This window comes from Suricata suricatta, chromosome 5 (genome assembly GCF_006229205.1).
Source record: "Suricata suricatta isolate VVHF042 chromosome 5, meerkat_22Aug2017_6uvM2_HiC, whole genome shotgun sequence".
Taxonomy (NCBI): Eukaryota; Metazoa; Chordata; class Mammalia; order Carnivora; family Herpestidae; genus Suricata; species Suricata suricatta.
Genome location: NC_043704.1, coordinates 19,873,122 through 19,891,780, shown reverse-complemented (window position 1 = coordinate 19,891,780; position 18,659 = coordinate 19,873,122). Strand labels below are relative to the sequence as shown.

At 42.4% G+C, this 18,659-nt stretch overlaps 1 protein-coding gene across 6 annotated transcripts in view; it reads right to left on the bottom strand.

The window, feature by feature from the left end:
* APP (amyloid beta precursor protein) overlaps positions 1-18,659 on the bottom strand; it is a 205,210-nt gene that overhangs the window by 19,033 nt on the left and 167,518 nt on the right. For 3 of the 6 annotated variants that reach the window (XM_029939098.1, XM_029939100.1, XM_029939101.1), the window contains 2 exons: positions 9,491-9,712; positions 1,749-1,802 (listed from right to left, as the gene is read on the bottom strand). In XM_029939098.1, the coding sequence (XP_029794958.1) occupies positions 1,749-1,802; positions 9,491-9,712 (276 nt within the window). The remainder of the gene's footprint in view (positions 1-1,748; positions 1,803-9,490; positions 9,713-18,659) is intronic. The other 3 variants (XM_029939099.1, XM_029939102.1, XM_029939104.1) reach the window with 1 other exon arrangement.

Genomic DNA, 18,659 nt, shown 5'->3' with positions numbered 1-18,659 from the left:
TCTTCCCTCTATATAACACCTCCATTTTCTAGCTCTTCCCTTAGAACAGATTGTTTTGGGGGAATGAATAGAAAAGTCATTTTCATGTTAGATTTTTTAAAGGATGGGGGAAAAAAAATCAACTTTGGTGATTTTTTTGGCATCACTCTCCCCACCTCCGCCCAAATTTCAATAAGAACATATTACCCTAGAAGGCTCAGAGTAGGAACTTTATAAAACTGGTTGAGAGAGTGCTTCTAACACACTTTTTATTTTTGTAAGATGAAAAGCATCTCTTCCTTAAAAATAAAATAGAAAGTGCCATCAAGAAAGGCCCAGGGCAAATGACCGTCTTGAGCTGGTCTCGGTCACAGTTAGAATGGAACTGGACTCGAGTCCTGAGCTCCATGTGACCAGAACGGGGATGTCAGCTGGATGTCAATGGCTGGCTCCTTAAAATTCACTTGTGTGACAATGGCAATAAGGAAGACATTAGGAGAGCCCAAACTGTGTCTGACTTACTATAATTTAAGTTCCTCTGAAAAGCCCTAAAGGCGGAGATTCATAACATTAATGAGATGAGCCGTCAACATGTGTCACTCCACTATCCCTGCGGCCCTGTTAACAACCACATAGAGGGGATGAAGATGCCACAAGGCAGACTTGGGGTTCTTATCGAGGACTGTGGATGGCGGCACAGGTGGCCCGAGCCTGCACCGTCCGTGAAGACTGCAGGTTCTGTTCTTGACCTGAGCCAGGGGCCTCCAAGGGTTAACATCTCCAAACAAGGTGAATTCCCTGTTCCTTCCTTACTGCACGGGGACATGAGGCGGATAAGGAAGAAGGTAGTCACTGTTTGTGGAGTTAAATCTTTCTGGAATATACAGATTTGTCAACTCAGTAACTACTGTCTTTGATTCACTGAAAACAATGGCTGCTGTGAGTTGGGCATAGTTGTGTACAAAGTCAAAACCCAGGCTTGTGTGTGCTTCTGCTGTGGTGTGACATTATTTGAAAAACAGTTTGAGACAGAGGCTAAATACAGAACAAAAGGTGAAGGTGCATTTCTTAATGCTTGGGAAACTGTATAAAAAAATTAAAAAAAAGGAAGAAAGAGAGAAGTGTCTATTTTAGTGTTAATGGGAATTAAGTGGTATGAAAAATAAAAGACTTCTACATAAAACTATGCACATACATCCTTTCTGTCATTTTAGTTACTCGTGGAGAATAAGTCCATACAACACACAAAAGAGAAAATGCAAATATTCCAGGGCTCTAGAGGTGGTCCTATCCTGGTATTTTTAGGAAGTCCCATCTACTTGAGAAACTGATTGATGTCTGAGCGCAATTCAGGCATAAAAGGACCCATCTGCACAGCAAACAAGAAAAGAAGGAGGAGCTGTTCATAGCAGACACCGAGTCGCCACCAGACAGAATCTGGATCTCTGTAGGCTTCCATTTGTGAGGACAGAGAGGTCTATTTAATCTTCTCTACTTAAAAAAGAAAAAAAAAAAGCCCCATACTTTGGAAGGGCTGTTTTATTGTTTGAAAAGGGAATCTCAGAACGAAAAAAACAGAGTCCTTAAATAGGAACTTGGAAAATAAAGTGGAAGGAAAAAGTAAGGGGCGTTTTTAGAAGTCTGGCTTCCATGGGCATTTCACCTCCTCTCTCTCAATATTTGCAGGTTAGAGAGGCTACTAACGAAGGAAGCGGACGGCGTCTGCTCATGCGCACGATGCGGGGAGGTAGGAGGGAACCGGGTTATACCTGGTCGGGTGGTCAGTCCTCGGTCGGCAGCAGGGCGGGCGTCAACAGGTTCAACTGGCACAGGAAGCAAGAAACACGGAAAGCAAACAAGACAAATCAAGATGGTTACGTTGTGGCTCCCGAACCCTGGGCAGGGCAAAGCATGTGAAATACACAAGTTAGAAAAAAAGGAGCAGCTGGAAAAGAACCAGAGTGAGTTAATCCTGAGCATCAAGGCATGGGAGGGGTGCCACTTCAAAAGGCTTATCGCTATCGATGGGCCAACCCTACCCCTCGACTCCTTAGTTTTCTAATAAAAGCACTCACCAGGCTGCGAAGCAACATCAAAGAAGAGGGGCTGGGAAGTGTGGATTTACCTCTCCTCAGGTTTAGAGATGGTTTCTTGGCTTTTGATTAGAAATAAAACCCATTATACCCAGCCGGCAGGAAAATCTTAAAGATACCTCCTTTTACCACTGTCCGGTCTTATCTCATTTTACAGTTAATTAACTACAAAAGGACTCCATTAAATCTCCAGGGGAAATGCCAACGGGAATTTATCAGGAGAGAAAAGTTTCACCACATAATCTGCCATTTAGTGAGTCAGATTTGCTTCCAGTTTGGAGGTAAACAAAGTAAAATGGAAAGGCAGTCTCTGATTTTAAAGGCTGGTTTCTATTTTCATAGATGACATACAGTTGAAATGTGTGAGATGTGAGTATTTCCTTTCGCATTCCTCAACTTTCACAATTTTTCCTTTGTGAGTATTCTGGGCGGGACCCAAAGACAACTGTGCAGGAGGTACAAGGGGGTCCTGCCATTGCTTACAACCAGCTGGTATTTCCAAAGTGCTTCCAGTTTTTTAAAAATATTTTTTAACGCTAATTTATTTTTGAGAGACAGAGAAAGAGCGCAAGCGGGGAAGGAGCAGAGACAGAGGGAGACACAGAATCTGAAGCAGGTTCCAGGCTCTGAGCTGTCAGCACAGAGCTCGATGTGGGGCTCAAACTCACAAACAGTGAGATCATGCCCTGAGCGTAAGTTGGCCAGTTAACTGACTGAGCCACTCAGTTGCCCCCTGATTCTCAGAAAATAATAACTTGAACTTAGCTGGTCTTTGAAGAAACAGGCAAGGGACAGAAACAAAGGTTTAAGGATTAATAGTTGGACAAGGGGCAAATAAAGCCGATGGGAGGGAAAAGCCCCTTTGGGTAAAACCTGGGAAATATGGGCTAAGAAGGTAAGAGAAGGTGAACAAAGACGTCCATGGGCAGATAAGGTGTGCTCGAGGGGATGGCTTTTGGATCAGCAATTCCAGTAAGACCACAGGGCTTACTGGTGCGCACAGCCCAGCCATTCAAAGGTAGGATTCCAAACCCAAACTGATTCTGAATATCACATGTTGGCAGAACAGTGAGGGAGAAGAAAGTGGCAGCAAGTCAAGCCTTCAAAACATGAAAAAAATCAGGTGACTGAGAATTCTAAGACATTTGGAAGAATCAAAAAGAGCTCCGTGGGTTGGTCCTTCATCATGCAGACCAGCAACATGGCGGAGAAGGGGGAGGTGGGGTGCCTAAATCCAACCTTCATGACGGAAGCAACTGCGGGGGAGGGGCCATTTCTGAGGCCATTTCTTCGTATGCAAGCTTAGCGTCTCCTGGTTGTAGTGAGAAACCAAAACATTTTAAAACCTGGTTCAGGGATGCTCACATACTACAAGACTGCATTTATTAAGTGTCCTATGTCATAAGGAGAAGGATGACTAATTTCTAGTACTTGACTGGTGTGATGGATGAAAAGACATGCTTCCTTCCACATCTCACAAATCCATTTGAATGATACAGTTGCTCTGTATTTCCCCTTTTCCCCCATCTGCAACAGTATTCAGGAGGGACTTTATTACTCCTGGTAAAACAGTTAACAGAGGGATTATTGTATTTTTTGAGAATTTCCTCACAAGAGCTCCAACGGTGGTGCTTCAGGTGAAGATAAGAGTGTGCAAAGCACACTCACAGCGGGAGAAAGTATATTTAAGTGGTGATCCCATTTGTCAATGGCTAAGTCACTGGAAACTGTACTTGACTCACAAGGGAAGGAGCAATTAATCTGCGGTTTAAGCGCAGGCTGCAGAGTCGGTAGCTGGTCCCAGGGTCTGGCTTCATGGTACTGCTTATTTACCCTGTGATCTTGGGAAGCCTCATTCTGTCCTATTCTTAGTTTTGTCCTAAGTAAACAGGGTTTCTCCAGGCTCAAATGTGCACACATATGCATAAGAACCTAACAAGATGAATCACTATTCCCCAATTACTTAAATACAGAAAAAGCATCAAGTGTATGCAGAAAAAAGGTCTGAAAGATATTATCACCACTCAGAGCTATCATTAGTTATTTCTGGGTGAAAGACTGTTTCTAAAAAACTTCTGTCTTTTCTTCTCAATGTATGTGTGTTATTTGAAAACAGTAATAAAACCTTGTCTAGTTTTTGGAAGATAAAACAAATTAGTCGTTTTACGGACTTAAACCCTCGTCTGCTTTAACAGCTTGAGATGGATTCAGTATGAATTAATATTCCAAAAATAAGCAACTCTTGTGTTCAGTGAGCAGATATAAATTTTTTAGAAGCCAGTTATGACATTGTTGTCGAAAATGAATATACATCAACAAGACAAAGTGGTGCATTATTTCCCAGTCCAACATAAACACTTTCTAATTTTCCAATGAATTATTACTTGTTGAACCAGAAAGGAGCTTTGGTACAGTGTTCCCAACATTTTGCGCTAGCTACTTTGTAAATTAAAAATGAGAAAGAGGTCATCTTAAAGAGTTTAGATCAACCTTAAGCAGAATGGGTGATTCTCTGCCTTCAGTAGCTCTGAATCAAAGCTTTCCCTAAGAGAGGAGAGAAACTGATCAAAATTCTGGGGCTTCTGCGTCTGTGCCAGTACTTCCTGTAACAGACCACTCCTAGGCTGAACGCTGCCTCGCACCACGTTTCACCAGCCGAACGGAACGGAGGGAGCAGCAGGAAAATGGTTTTACACATACAGAACACAGGCGTGAAAAGGACATGACTTAATTTCAATTTCAGCATTTAAGGTGATTTGGTCATTGCTTCTTTATTAGGCTAGTTAGAAATATACCAGAGGGCAATTTCACTTTGTAATTACATGCATACGGTCTTACAAACACCTGCTCTGCCTCTCTGAGAACGCTACAGTATATCAGGTATGCATTCTACGTGAAAAGGCTGGCCGGTGGCCACTTGGCTAGCCTGCCCAGGCAGTCGTGGAAAAACACGATAAACACAAATGCCTTTAGCCAGATGACTTCACGGCCCATAAGAACAAGAGTTTGATCAACAGAAGCCTCACTTCGGGTTATCCAGTTAGGTTTTGTGGATCTGAAAAAAACCACAGAAAACCCCTCAAGGCAAACGACAGCTGGTCAAAGAGGCTAGAATATTGGAAAACTGTGATATGCTTCGTTTATCAATAAAAATTAAAAGAATACCTGGCTGCCTGACCCTCTCTCTGGACTCAGTGGACTGTTCTTAAGAGATAGCAATAAACTGTTGGCATTGGCAGCTGTGATGGTAAGGACTGCATGAACAAGGAAAGGAAATCGTTTGAGAATTTTAGATATTTTCAATGGCTCTGTATGTGAGCACATATCTGAAATGGTCACAAGGAATAAGGCCCTGGGGAGAGAGAGTAAACAGAGATGGGGTGGAGAGGAAGGGCAAGATTTTAGGGCTGTGTCATGATATGGCTTGTCGCAGTCATGAGTTTTTAAGGATATACTGTTTGGGCCATAGGGTGATTCTCCCTGAACCAGCTGGTAAAGCCTCTCTGATAAGATCCTGGTTCTACAGGAAGGAAAGAAAGAAGGCAGGCAGGCAGGCAGGCAGGAAGTTAAGAAAGAAGGACGGCAGGAAGGAAGAGCCATCTTTTCTAATGCTCATACCCTATCTATGAATTAGGAATTCTTATCCCCTTTATTTGACAGACCAGGAACTAGCCAGAGAGGCTCTCCAACTTGCCCACCACACCCAGCAGCATTGGAATTTAAACTCTGATCCACACCATTCAGGAGTGTGGGGTAGCTACTCTTCCGTGGGATGTTGGGGATGTGGAGCTGTTTCTGGGTCACCACGACCACAGGGGAAGGGGGGACACTACTGGCTTCTAGCAGATGGGGACCAAGGTTGCTAGATGCTGTGCACAGGGCAACCCCCGCCCCCCGCCTCCAACACACAAAAATAGCCCTACATCCTGTACGATTTCCTAAATTCCTGCTGGACATTCATTTATCTATGATTATGTGAGTCCAGAACCTAACTCACTTGAATATAGAAAAATAAAGCCTTTTTTGCACAGTTCTTCCTGTAATCTGGATACTCTAAGAGCTCACCGCTGAGTAAGATGAGGGAAGATTGCTTTATTTAAAGTCTTCCCAGGAGTTATTTACCATGTTGGAAAATCTTCCACTCTTGCTCACCGAACCTGAATCATGGAATTAGCCCTTGTTATCAGTCTGCATTTGTATTTGTCACATCCATCAGGACAAACACCTGATCGTGCCATTGTTCCCACTGGCAGTGAAGCCTCAATACTTACATGTTGAAATACGTATAAATTACATCCATTATATTGATTTCCTCTCTCACCCCCACACATTGTCAGATCGCTTTAAGATTCAATGTTAGGGAGGCTTTTCAAAATGTGATAAAAGGAGTGTTGGATCTGATAACAGCGAGAACCAGAATCAAGCTCTGAGATTGTAAGTATTACTGCCCTGTAATACTTTCATGTAAGATTTCTTTATGTTTCAGTAACAGATCTTTATTTAACAGAAATATCATCTCCTCTGATGAGCCTTGGGCAATGCAACAGCTGTGTCCAGTCAAGGACCCAGAGGGACTGAAGGACTGAGCCCAAGTGGACATCTTGGCAACACCCACGGGCCCACGGTGTATGTGTATGTGCAAAAGCATGGACTGTCTCCTGGCCCCGATGGCCACAGGCCACTCTCAGAGTCCACTTCTGAGTAGATGTGTTTAAGTCCATTGCTATTCTGGGGCACCTCCAAAATCTGTCATCTCTAGCCTTCCAAACCTGATCACCTTGGGGAAACCCCATAGTTAATCTAATCTTCTTTCTTTGGATTATTTAACAAGAGTTGCGGGAAGAGTCACTGCTTGTTTCCAAACGAGGACCAGGAATTCTTTCTCATTGACTTGGGAGGATTGTCAGGAGGGGCAGAAGACCAGGCAAACCGTGGATGTGTGGACAGTGGCATTGAAGTTTGGAGTTTAGAAAGCTGCTCTGGTCCAAGAGCTCCTCCCTCTATTTCTATGCAGAAAGGACAACAAATACCCTTGCATCTCCTTTCCCTAAACAGAATGGGTCAGTTTGGCTACTATTTAAAACTTTTAATATAAGCAGAATGTTTAATAGAATGCATATAATTTTCAATAAAGGACACACACACACACACAAATACATACAAAGTCAAGATGAAATGCTTGGAGCATATAAAAGCAGATTTATGTACCTGATGGTATTATTTATACTCCTCATATGATGAATGCAAAGTTAAATTTACCTCATTAAAGATACCATGGAAATATGCTATTCATATGAAGCAGTTAAAGTCTCGGTAGCCGACAGAGGAAAGAGAAAATCTGAAATTCAGGAAATGCAACACTTTCTAGAAAAATACATACTATTTTGCTCTTCTAGACTGTGCTATGTGGGACCAAGATCACTGCATTTCACTGTATTCACTAAACTTGAAGGTTAACGTAAACAGGGCTTGCCTGTTTTTCTCTGTTGTTGGTAAACTCTGGACAGTCTACATCTGTAAAGGATTTACAACACTTAAGAGAAATACCAAGTATTACATCAAACATACACGACAATTTCTGTAAATTAATTTTTACTCTGATAGAGTTTCTGGTGGCTTCCTAAACTTCTTTCGATAAAGTTTACCATAAATAAACTATAATTTCTAGTGTCTATTTTTTGTGCATGTGTACATGATCATAAAAATTCAGGTAGGCTCCAAAATAAGCTTTATCCTACTTTTCCAAAATCAGTAAATAATGGAAAATACTAAATGGGAACATTTTATTTATAGAAACTATATATTTGAAAGATGTGAAAAGGTCTTAGATGATGAGAAACTGATTTGAAATTCTTTACAAATTATAAGTTTAGAATCACTGCAGATGAATACATTCTCAAAAGCACAGGTAATTTTTTAAAAAACAGTCTAATCTATAGATTTATTTATTTTTTCATAAAAAGCTAGGAGGTGAATGTAACTGATAAACATTTAACATTATTTGGTATAAAGAGAATTAAGATTGTAATTTTCTATAAAAGGAAGTTCATCAGACTTCAGATGTGGTACCTATTTCTCAATTTTCTAAAGGAAAAGAGGAAATCTAGTGTGTATTTCTTTTCTACAAAAGGAAGTTCATCAGACTTCAGATGTGGTACCTATTTCTCAATTTTCTAAAGGAAAAGAGGAAATCTAGTGTGTATTCAATTTACAAATGAGACTGGACATTTTCTACAAAGAATTCTCATTAGTGACTGAATGATAAGGATTTTAAGTGGCCCAAACACACCCACCTATTAAAGAAAACGGTTTAAGTGTTCTATTATAATTTAGTAAGGAAGCTACCCTGATAACTAAAGTTCCTAAATTTTTGCAGAAGTCTTAAAATTTTTTTCTCTATGTAAAAATTATTTTCTATAAGTGGTAAAGTCTTACTTTTATGTTATATATATCATCGCTGTTTGTATCTGATATTAATAGTATAAGGCGTCCTTTTTCAAATTAGAACAAATTTGGAGGAATAACTCATATGGAAACAGTCCAATATTTTCTGTAATGATTCTTTAAAAAAAGTTTTGTAGTACACTGAAGGTCTAATACTGAATTCATATTTAGTCTGAGGTGTATACTGATTGCATTTTGAGGTATCCACACTAGAAATATTCATATTACAAATATTACCACTATCCAAAGTTGCTACTTTAAGAAACTCCCACGTAAAATCTAGTGTTAACATGCTATTAGTATTTAGATATCAAGGTGTTCCTGTGTTTGAACTTTTATACTTCTGCACCTGTACAAGTGTTCATGGAAGAAAAAAGAAAAGATATCTTCTCATTAAGAGGTATTTAGAAGTTTCTGCTAAGAAATCCCTGTGAAAGAAAGTACATCAGAAAGTACATCATCCAATGTGCAAATCTGTTGACAGAAAATCTCTGAGCTATCCCAGGAAAAAACATGTACTAATTAATATGCTTCCTAATTTTGACAGCTGCCGTAAGCTTAACTTCCTAAACACAAAGTTGTTTACATTTTGAGTAAAATTACATTTTATTTGTAGGTGACTCTTTACTTTTGTCTTTAACATTCAATGCAATCTGACATTTAATTCATTAGAATAAATACTCAAAGACTATTTGGGTGCTTTTCAAAGCTCCATTTATGTAGGGCCTGTGAAAATGCTTCCTCAGGGGGTGAAGTGTAATTCACATCATTTCACCCTGTTTGCGCTGAACAGTCTAGCACGGTCACTGCCTCATAAGTGTACACTGAACGTTGTTCTTTTTTTCCCAGAGGCAACAGAATACCTCTCAGCGAGAAAGTATTTTTTTTCAAATTCATATAAGAAGTCACCATTCAAGAATATCAGAAAGATATACACATACTAGAATGTTCTTGTTGTCTCCGTGGACTCTTACCTTCGTTTTCTGTGTTGGCTGGCACCGAGTCGACCCCGAACGGATGCCAGGGCTGCAGATCGTCCAGGCTGAACTCCCCATTCACGGGAAGGAGTTCTACGGTGGTTTTCGTCTCGGTCAAAGAGGGCATGAGGGCGTCGTTTCCGTAACTGATTCTTGGTTCGCTGATCATGTTGGCCAAGACGTCATCTGAATAGTTTTGCTCTTTCTGAAGCAGCTCATCTAAACAAAACAAAGCCATGACTTTGGTGGGTCACAGGGACAATGCAGCAACAGCTACCACCTACTGTCCGCCAGACACGACTTTACCTGTTTTACACCTGTGAGCTCGTGGGGCCGTGAGGTGGGCACCACGGTCGTCTCCATCTTACAGATGGGAAAACTGAGGCCCATGGCAGGTGAGCCACTTAGGCAAAATCATAGCAAGTGCTCAAGCCAGGATCGGAGAATGGCTAACACCCAGCGAGCTAAATCTTTATTTCCTCCTCTGACACGGATTCTAGTATCCTGTGATTGTGGATGAATCATTCGTGTGCTGTGGGGAGGTGTTTGCTGGGAAGTGGTGGCATCATGCAAGGTACAGTTACTTTCACGCTGGAGGATATAATCCAACGAATCCCCAGTCTTCCATGAACATGCCTAAGCCTGACAGTAGCCTCCTCTGTTCTCAAACAGTTCTCATTGTTTGGCTTTGAATAGACCTGCCTTCCCCAAAGGCCCCCTTAGGTGCAGCATGATCTGTGTTTTGAGGCAACAGAGAAGCAGCTGCCTTGCTATCCCGGCCGTGGCCTTACGGCACGAAGTTCTGCTCCAGCCTCCCCTTCGGTGGGCTAAACCTCCCTGACTCCCAGGAATCTCACACCACCTCAGGGCAGATTTCCCGCCTCTCTTCCCTCTGCTGCCTCTCTTTTCAAAAGATGCTATCAGTTACCCACTTTTCTAACATGGAACTAAACTAAATCGACTCTTGGAACAGAATGGCCGTATCTGAAGTTTTGTGGACTAGTGAAAATTCCTAAATTATACGTTTCATGATTGCAGTGCGTTTTTACTGGAAAAGAGAGCTGGGAATACATTGACTATAATCATTGCTTTAAATACAGGGTTATCTCAAGATTTGTGAATCCCCTATTATGCTGCCACAGTTCACCAGATTTTTCTGTGTGATATATTCTTAAAAATTAGACGCCCATGAATAGCATGGGTGCCGTTAGAAATGATATTCACCAGAGAGTCTCATTTCCCAATCACTTCAAACCAATTATTGGTTAGTATTATTATTGCAAAAGATGAAGAAGAGAAAATCAGGATTTAAATTTGATTTGTAACATTTTACTGTCATCCCTCACATTCTCTTTTAAATGGAAAAAACTTTTTTACTTGAAAAATTAAAATTCTGTTTGACTGGATCTATTAAAACAACTTGATAGAATAGCATTAAAGCATGATATTAACACCCTTCTGTGGAGTTTTATTGCAAGATATTACTTTGAATGATGGAATCTCAAGCCAATCAGTCCTCCTGAAGTCTAATTTGAGTTATAATGTATAACTATTTTCTGCAGCGCGGTTCTAAATTTAATATTTGATGCTTGTAATGACCTTTCCCATGCAGATGAAAGGCCCCCATTACACTTACTCCAATTTTTTCATGTCTTACAGAGTCATAGGTAATGGCTAATAACTTAGCCAATGTCTGCTTTAATAAATTAAATGGGCATTTCTTTTATATAAATCTTATGCTTGTGACTCTTAAGCACTTACAATACAAAAGAGATGATCCTCTGGAATAATTATTGGTGCTCACAGGTTCATCTTGGAAGGGATAACCTTCAGCAGCATGATCCACTCTTGGTCCCACCTGGTGCCATGTTGGAACCTTTGCCACATTTACCGTCACTTAACCCCCTCCCCTACCATCTGTCTTTGTCTTGCACAGTCAGTACGATGCCGGTTCACTGTGATGTCTCTGAATAACTCTTGTTCCTTTTTTTAAATCTCTTTGTGCCTCTATTATCTTTTTGACCCTCCATCCATCTCTTTCTGCAATTTTTCATTTGGAAACCCCACCCACTCTTGAAACTCTATGGATGAATGTGCTTTCCTAGCTTTCCCTTGTCCCCCCGGTGCCTCCTATCTAGGTTCTATGCATTTCTAAGTCTGCTGGGTCTCTTAGCTTATATCTCCCATGGACTTTAAATGTACAAAACTGAGCTCAAGGCCTCCGGCTCTTCCTCCTGCCTTTTCCTGCTGTAATCATGGCACAGCTGTGGCCTGAGACCTTCCTAACCGTCAGTGGCCCTCTGTGTTTCTTCATGTCCTAGTCTTATGTTACTGATACCTCCCTTTGAAATTCCACTTCCAGATTCTCTCCTATTCATTTCTCACTCTCCTTTCTACTCCCTCCCTCCCTTGAACCATCGTTACTTTCTGCCTTGATCACTGGTGATGGTCTCTTGCGGTCTCTGCTCTACTTTTCAGCCCTCTCCAAAAGGCTCTGCCTCATTCTGGGAACTCCTCATGTCCTATGGAATTAAGCCCAGACTACTCTGCCGGATGTTAAAGGCCCTCTGTGATCAGGGCCCACACCTCATCTTCCTAACCATGAGGCTTTCAAGCTTTCTGCTGTACATACTTGTGCTGCTGTGATTTATAGTAAGAAACATGTATTTGGTCTTTGCAGGCAGAGAGCTCCTAAGACCCTTGGAATTTCACAGGTGATGGGAGGGATAAAGTATCTTTCGTTATGTTATGAAGTGGCTTTTGGTCCCCTAAGGATGGGGGCTGGTCACCAGAGGAACAAACCGCGTGGTCAGAGGGTTGGAAGTTTCAGTCCCACGCTCTGGGAAGGGAGGGGGCTGGAGACTGAGCTCAATCACCAATGGCCAATGAATGAATCAGTCAAGTCTATGTACTGAAGGCTCCGTAAAAACCCGAAAGGACAGGGTTCTGGGAGCCTCGAGGTTGATGAACATGTGCAAAATGGGGAGGGGAACATGCTGGAAGCTGTGAGCCCTTTTCCACATACCTTATCCTTCTTTTAAGTATTCCTAGGTTGTATCTGTTTATAATAAACCAGTAATCTAGTACAAAAAATATTTCCTCTGTTCTATGAGCCGTTCTAGCAAATTAATAGAACCCAAGGAGAAGGTAGTTAGAACCTCTGATGTATAGTTAGTCATCACAAGCACAGGACAATCTGGATTTTCAACTGGCTGTTGGGGGTGGGGTGGGGGGAGTCTTGTAGTACTGAGCCCTTAACTCATGGGATCTGCACTATCTCCAGGTAGACGGTGTCAGAATTGGGTGGAATGATTGAATTCTCCGGCTGATGTTGGAGAACTGTTTGGTGACATGGGGAAACCCCACACGTTGGAATTGGACCCACAGCTCGCTTGAACCGAGTAGCTTGGATTATCCCCAGATGGGACCATGCATTCCCACCGGACACCTTTTCTCTCTGTTCCTGTTACATGGGAAGGCCATCTCTGCTTATATAAATTATATGAACTCTTTTTTTAATAGCTTTTAAAAAATTTTTTATTTCTGATAGAGACTGAGTGCAAGCAGAGGAGGGGCACAGTGAGAGGGAGACACGGAATCTGAAGCAGGCTCCAAGCTGTCAGTACAGAGCCCGAAGCGGGGCTCAAACTCGTGAACTGTGAGATCATGACCTGAGTCAAAGCCAGATGCTTAACTGACCAAGCCACCCTGGCGCCCCTAAATTATATAAACTCAAAAAGCCCAGCTCAAATGTCCTCTCCTCTCTAACTCTCCTCTCAACAACTTTATGAATGTTACAGGCATTATTATTTTTATGGGGCAGGAAACTGAGGTTGAGAGGGGTGGCTGAATCTCTTTAAGACCCTCTGGCCAGCAAGCATCCGTGCTGCAGTGCAAGGTCCGGGCTGCAGAAAGCCAGCCTTCCCGCCTGCACCCTCCACCTATCTAGCTCCCTGGTCTCCATATTGCACTGCTCATTTGCAGAGTGATTGTAAGTCTAACTGTTCCAGAATGTTCAGCACATTTACAGGGCTGCAACCGGACTCAAACACCACCAGCCCCATGGAACGGTTATTGTTTTGTGCCCTCAAACAGGCACCTCCTGGGCACAGGAGCTGAAGGAAGGCCTGTCCCCATCTCAGCCCATAGCACTTTAGGGTAGAGCAGGGAACAGTCACGGAGGAAAATCTTACATCTGTACCTCATACAATATCCCGGACACTCTGGCTTGCGGCACCTCTTTTTCTCTTTTATTTCTTTTACTGTTGGCAGAAAATTTCCTCCAAATGGCCACTAAAATGTTGAGCCCCGTGGTCGTTAATTTTCCTGGTTTATTATATTCATGTTCGGAAAAATTAGAGAATGAGACATTCAAGAAATGTTACATTTCTGGCCGCGTGAAAGGCACTTATGCTTTTTGGGGGCAGTGCCAAAGAGCCGAAATCCATGTTCCTAGCTCAGGTTAACACGGGAGATTAAGAAACTGCCACCTCTGGTGATCTCATTTGGAACAATGAGGTTGGTGTGGTTTTTAAGGAATAAAAAGCAGGTGGAAATGGTGGATTATCATTAGTTGGGGTAGGATTCCATTTTGTGATCATAAAATGTCGAAGGCAGCCAGCTACCTCTTGATATTATTAAGGGCTCAGGGATTTTACCAGTGGCTAAGATCACTGGCCCCAGGCAATTCTGTCTGTGTTGTTATAAAAAAAATACAGAGCCACACACATAATTATTTCACTGCCCTTCTAAGTGAGCCTGCATCTTTGAATTCTGTGGGAAGACTTATCACACAGAAAGCACACATGTGGTATGTTGGTGGCTCTGATAGATTACCTGTGTATCTGAATTAATTTAATATTTTATTACAATGCACTGATGCTATATGTTGGCGATTTCCAAAGCCTTTAAACATCTACATTTGCCAGCTGCTATATTAAACTAAGACGCTAGGTTCATTTTTCCCCCAAGACTCTCCTTCCCCCCATCCCCCCCTTTCTAAAAGCTATTTGTTATTGCCCAGAGTTGTGGCAATTATCTCCAGAGTCAGATTTTTTCTCTTTCTAGAGAATACCCAGCACACAAGAGCGCTGTCGTTAGAAGCGGGAATATTTAACTGAGTTCAGTGACATTAATATTTAACCTACAGCTTAAAGAAAACAGAGATACTCAATTTCAAAAAGAAACATGACAAAGCTTGTCATCCTGCCCTTTTAAAAAGCGTGTTGAGGGACGTTTGGGTGGCTCAGTCGGTTAAGCCTCCAGCGGCTCAGGTCAGATCTCACAGTTCGTGGGTTCGAGCCCCGCATTGGGCTCTGTGCGGACAGCTAGCTCAGAGCCTGGAGCCTGTCTTCAGATTCTGTGTCTCCCTCTCTCTCTGCCCCTCCCCTCCTCACGCTGTCTCTGTCTCTCAAAAAAAAAAAAAGTGTGTTGAGTACCTATACTAGGTATATTAAGTATACGAGGCATACTTAATAGCAAAGGGGGAAAAAACACCTCACCATGTAGTTATCATAGGTAACATTTAAAATATTTTGAGGGGGGCGCCTGGGTGGCTCAGTCGGTTAAGCCTCCGGCTTCGGCTCAGGTCAGATCTCACGTTCGTGGGTTCGAGCCCCGCGTCAGGCTCCGTGCAGACAGCTAGCTCAGAGCCTGGAGCCTGCTTTCGGTTCTGTGTCTCTTTCTCTCTCTGCCCCTCCCCCTCTCAAGCTCTGTCTCTCTCTGTATCAAAAATAAATAAAACATTAAAAAAAATATTTTGAGGTGGTGGGCATTAAGGAGGGCACTTGTGGTGATGAGTGCCGTACGAAAGTGTGGACTCACCATACTGTATACCTGAAGAGAGTATTATACTGTCTGTTAACTAACTGGAATTTAAATAAAAACCTAAAAAAATATTTTGAAGAAAGCAGCATCAAGAGAATCACCCAATAATCCTCTTCAAATGACTAACACAGTTTGGGTTTTTTTTGTGTGTGTGTGTATAAGCAGTAGACTTCTACCATAGTTTGAGAGAACTGACCTCAAAAAATGATTGCTGAATGGGAAACAGATGAATTCTAGACCATTTGTTTCACACGCCTCTTTAAATTATTAGTCTACATGCCAAACTCCTAAAGATTTAACTGCCGAATTTTCGGTTTTGAGGAAATATAGTTTATAAACATTAAAGCAGTTCTCTTTTACGAGCTTCAGTTATAATCAATGAACGATCTCTTCTACCTTTTAAACATATTTGGGGTAGGAAGGACAACCTCCGTCATGTCAAAGAGGGTCGGCCTCAGCCTTTTCCTCTGTCACACTTACAAAGTTCTGATTTGGAGACAGGCATAAACTGAGACCACCTAGCTTGCTGGTTTTTCCATTTGTAGGACTGAACTGCATTGCTATCATTACCTTTTTTCCCTATTTTCTGATTCTTCTGGTTCCTAGTGGAAAATATGTATTTATCCATAGCCTCTCTCCAAAATGGAAATTTCCCTTCAACTCTAACAGGGGACTCTCATATAACCAATGCTAAGGTCTTTTTTAAAATAATTAAGAATTCATAACCTTTGTGTTTCTCTACGGTGATCTGTCCATGTATGTTTTCATAGCTCTTTTCTGTTTCATAAATATTTACACATCTCAAAGAACTGAGGATCACACCTCCGTAAGATGCACCCCTGTCCCCACCCGCTGCAGTCACCCCACCTGCGCTGGAAGTATTTATGAAAGCGATGTCATTTTTTTCCCTATCGAGAAGCTCTACTATCAATCTGCTGTCATCCATTCTAGGCATTTTGCCCACACCAGGATGAGGAGATCACATTTAATTTCCCAATCACAGCTCTGTGCATGTCTGATTCATGGCTCAGCACAGAACTGCTATGCTGTTCATTATCCTTACCGTTGCCACGGCCTGTGAAACCCCCTAAGGCTTACAATTCCTCACCCATCAAATTAGAGGAGGTTGGACGGATGGGCTTAGTTCCTTCACTTTGAGTCTTATTACCTATACTCTTGCTAGGCAGGCATCCCCCCGTGTCCTGAGCTAGGGAACCAGAATCTGACTCCACTGTGGTCCCCAGGTGATTCTTTTTTTTTTTTCTGATGTTTTATTTATTTTTGAGAGATAGAGTGTGAGTGGGGGAGGGGCAGAGAAAGAAAGGGAGACACAGAATTCGAAGCAAACTTTGAGCTGTCTGCACAGAGCCCGACACGGGGCTCGAACCCACAAACCGTGAGATCATGACCTGAGCTGAAGTCGGACGCTCAACTGACTGAGCCACCAGGCGCCCCCCACCCCGCCCCACACGATTGTTCTGCTCATTACAGTCCAAGCGCTGCCACAAGCTGTACGGAGGCATCACTACCCAACGGCCCCAGTTATCACAAATCTCGAGACAAGGTGTGAAAGACGAGCACGGTCGACGGATAATACTGCCAGAAGAAATCTAACTTCTGCACACCTCGAAGTCGTGTTCTCAGAGCCCAACCCACTCTGTTGCCTTGAAACTATCATTCATGACCACTTTTCTGAATCAGAAAGTCACAGGAAAAGAAAAGGCTAGTGATGAATTTCCTTTTTTGCCAGAACATTTGTCAGGCAGGAAATTACACAAGAGTCAGAGCAGGGAAGTGTTCAGGTAACAGGTCAGTGTCGTTTAGACTCTGAGAAAAAGAATATACACTTAATACTAAAGTATTAAGAGGGCCCTAGACGACACACTTCATTGCTGTGCTCCCCTCTGCTGAAGACCAGTCCTAGCTGGTGACTGTTTACTTCTAAGCATGGACTTTTGCTTCTAAGCGTAGTTCAGTGGCACAGAAGCTGTTTAAATGGGTGACTCCATCACTTAAGTGTCAACTTTGGCTCAGGTCATGATCTCATGGTTCATAGGTTCAAGCCCCACATCAGTCTCTCTACTGTCAGCAAAGCCTGCTTTGGATCTTCTGTCCCTTTCTCTCTCTTAATAAATAAACATTAAAAAATAAATAAAATGGTAATTTGGGGGAGAACCTATGTGGTTTCAAGTGATTACTGTACGCAGTTGGGGTGTCTTGATCTGCGTGTGACTTGTGTGACGGCCATATTGTGGTGTGGTTGTGTCAAGCTAGGGCATCTCGAAAGCATGAGACCAACTCTACACAGACACTTTCCGTTGCCTTGTCATATCCATTAGTTCATTTGATATCCACAATGGTGGGATTCCTACTGCCACTGATGGTTGAGCAAACTGTGACATCCCTCATGAGAAACAACAGTTACCAGGTATCCTGACTCCTGGTCCAAACCTTTTCACTATTCCATGAAGCCTTCTATTTTATGGCTGATATGGCACTTTGATAAGTGACTAATATTATAGAAATACATACACATCTATCATCACACGCATCCTATTTCTCATAATCTTTTTTAAAAGTTTATGTATTTATTTTGAGACAGACAGAGCGAGCGGGCCAGAGGTAGAGAGACAGGAAGACAGAGAATCCTAAACAGGCTCTGCTCTGTCAGTACAGAGACCAACATGGGGCTTGAACTCACAAACCTTGAGACCATGGAACCCATGACATGAGCTGAAGTTGGAGGCTTACCAGACTGAGCCACCCAGGTTCCCCTCTCATAATTTTTGATAGACTTAGAAAGTGATGAGTTCAGTGATATCTTTTTTTTTTTTTTTTTCACATGAAGGAACCAAGATAAGAGATTTTCACCATGGGCCAAAGTCATGGAGTTTTTCCATGGTGAAGGAGCAGCGCTGGAAAGCCAGCTTGTTCCCAGCTGCATAGCATCCACTGTTCCCTCCTCTAATTAAGGAAGCCTCAGTGTCACTTCCATTTTGACAGCCCATCCCCTGTGGACATGCATCTCCCACTTCTTTAGATTTCCCTTTCTCTGGAAGACTGGCATACATAGGACAGCTACATGAACTGCCATCAGGTATCATCAATTTAGGGTCAAATTTAAGATAATGTAGGCACCTTTGGGTTTTGGGCCAAGTAAATGGTTGAACTCAGCATACTTAGTCATCCCAAATACTCCTTCTCATCAATGGTGCAGGGGACCTGAATACTTCAGTGGTCAAGAGTCAAAGAGCCTAGGAGTGCCTGGGTGGTCTAGTCAGTTAAGCATCCGACTTCAGCTCAGGTCATGATCTCATGGTTCATGAGTTTAAGTCCCCCG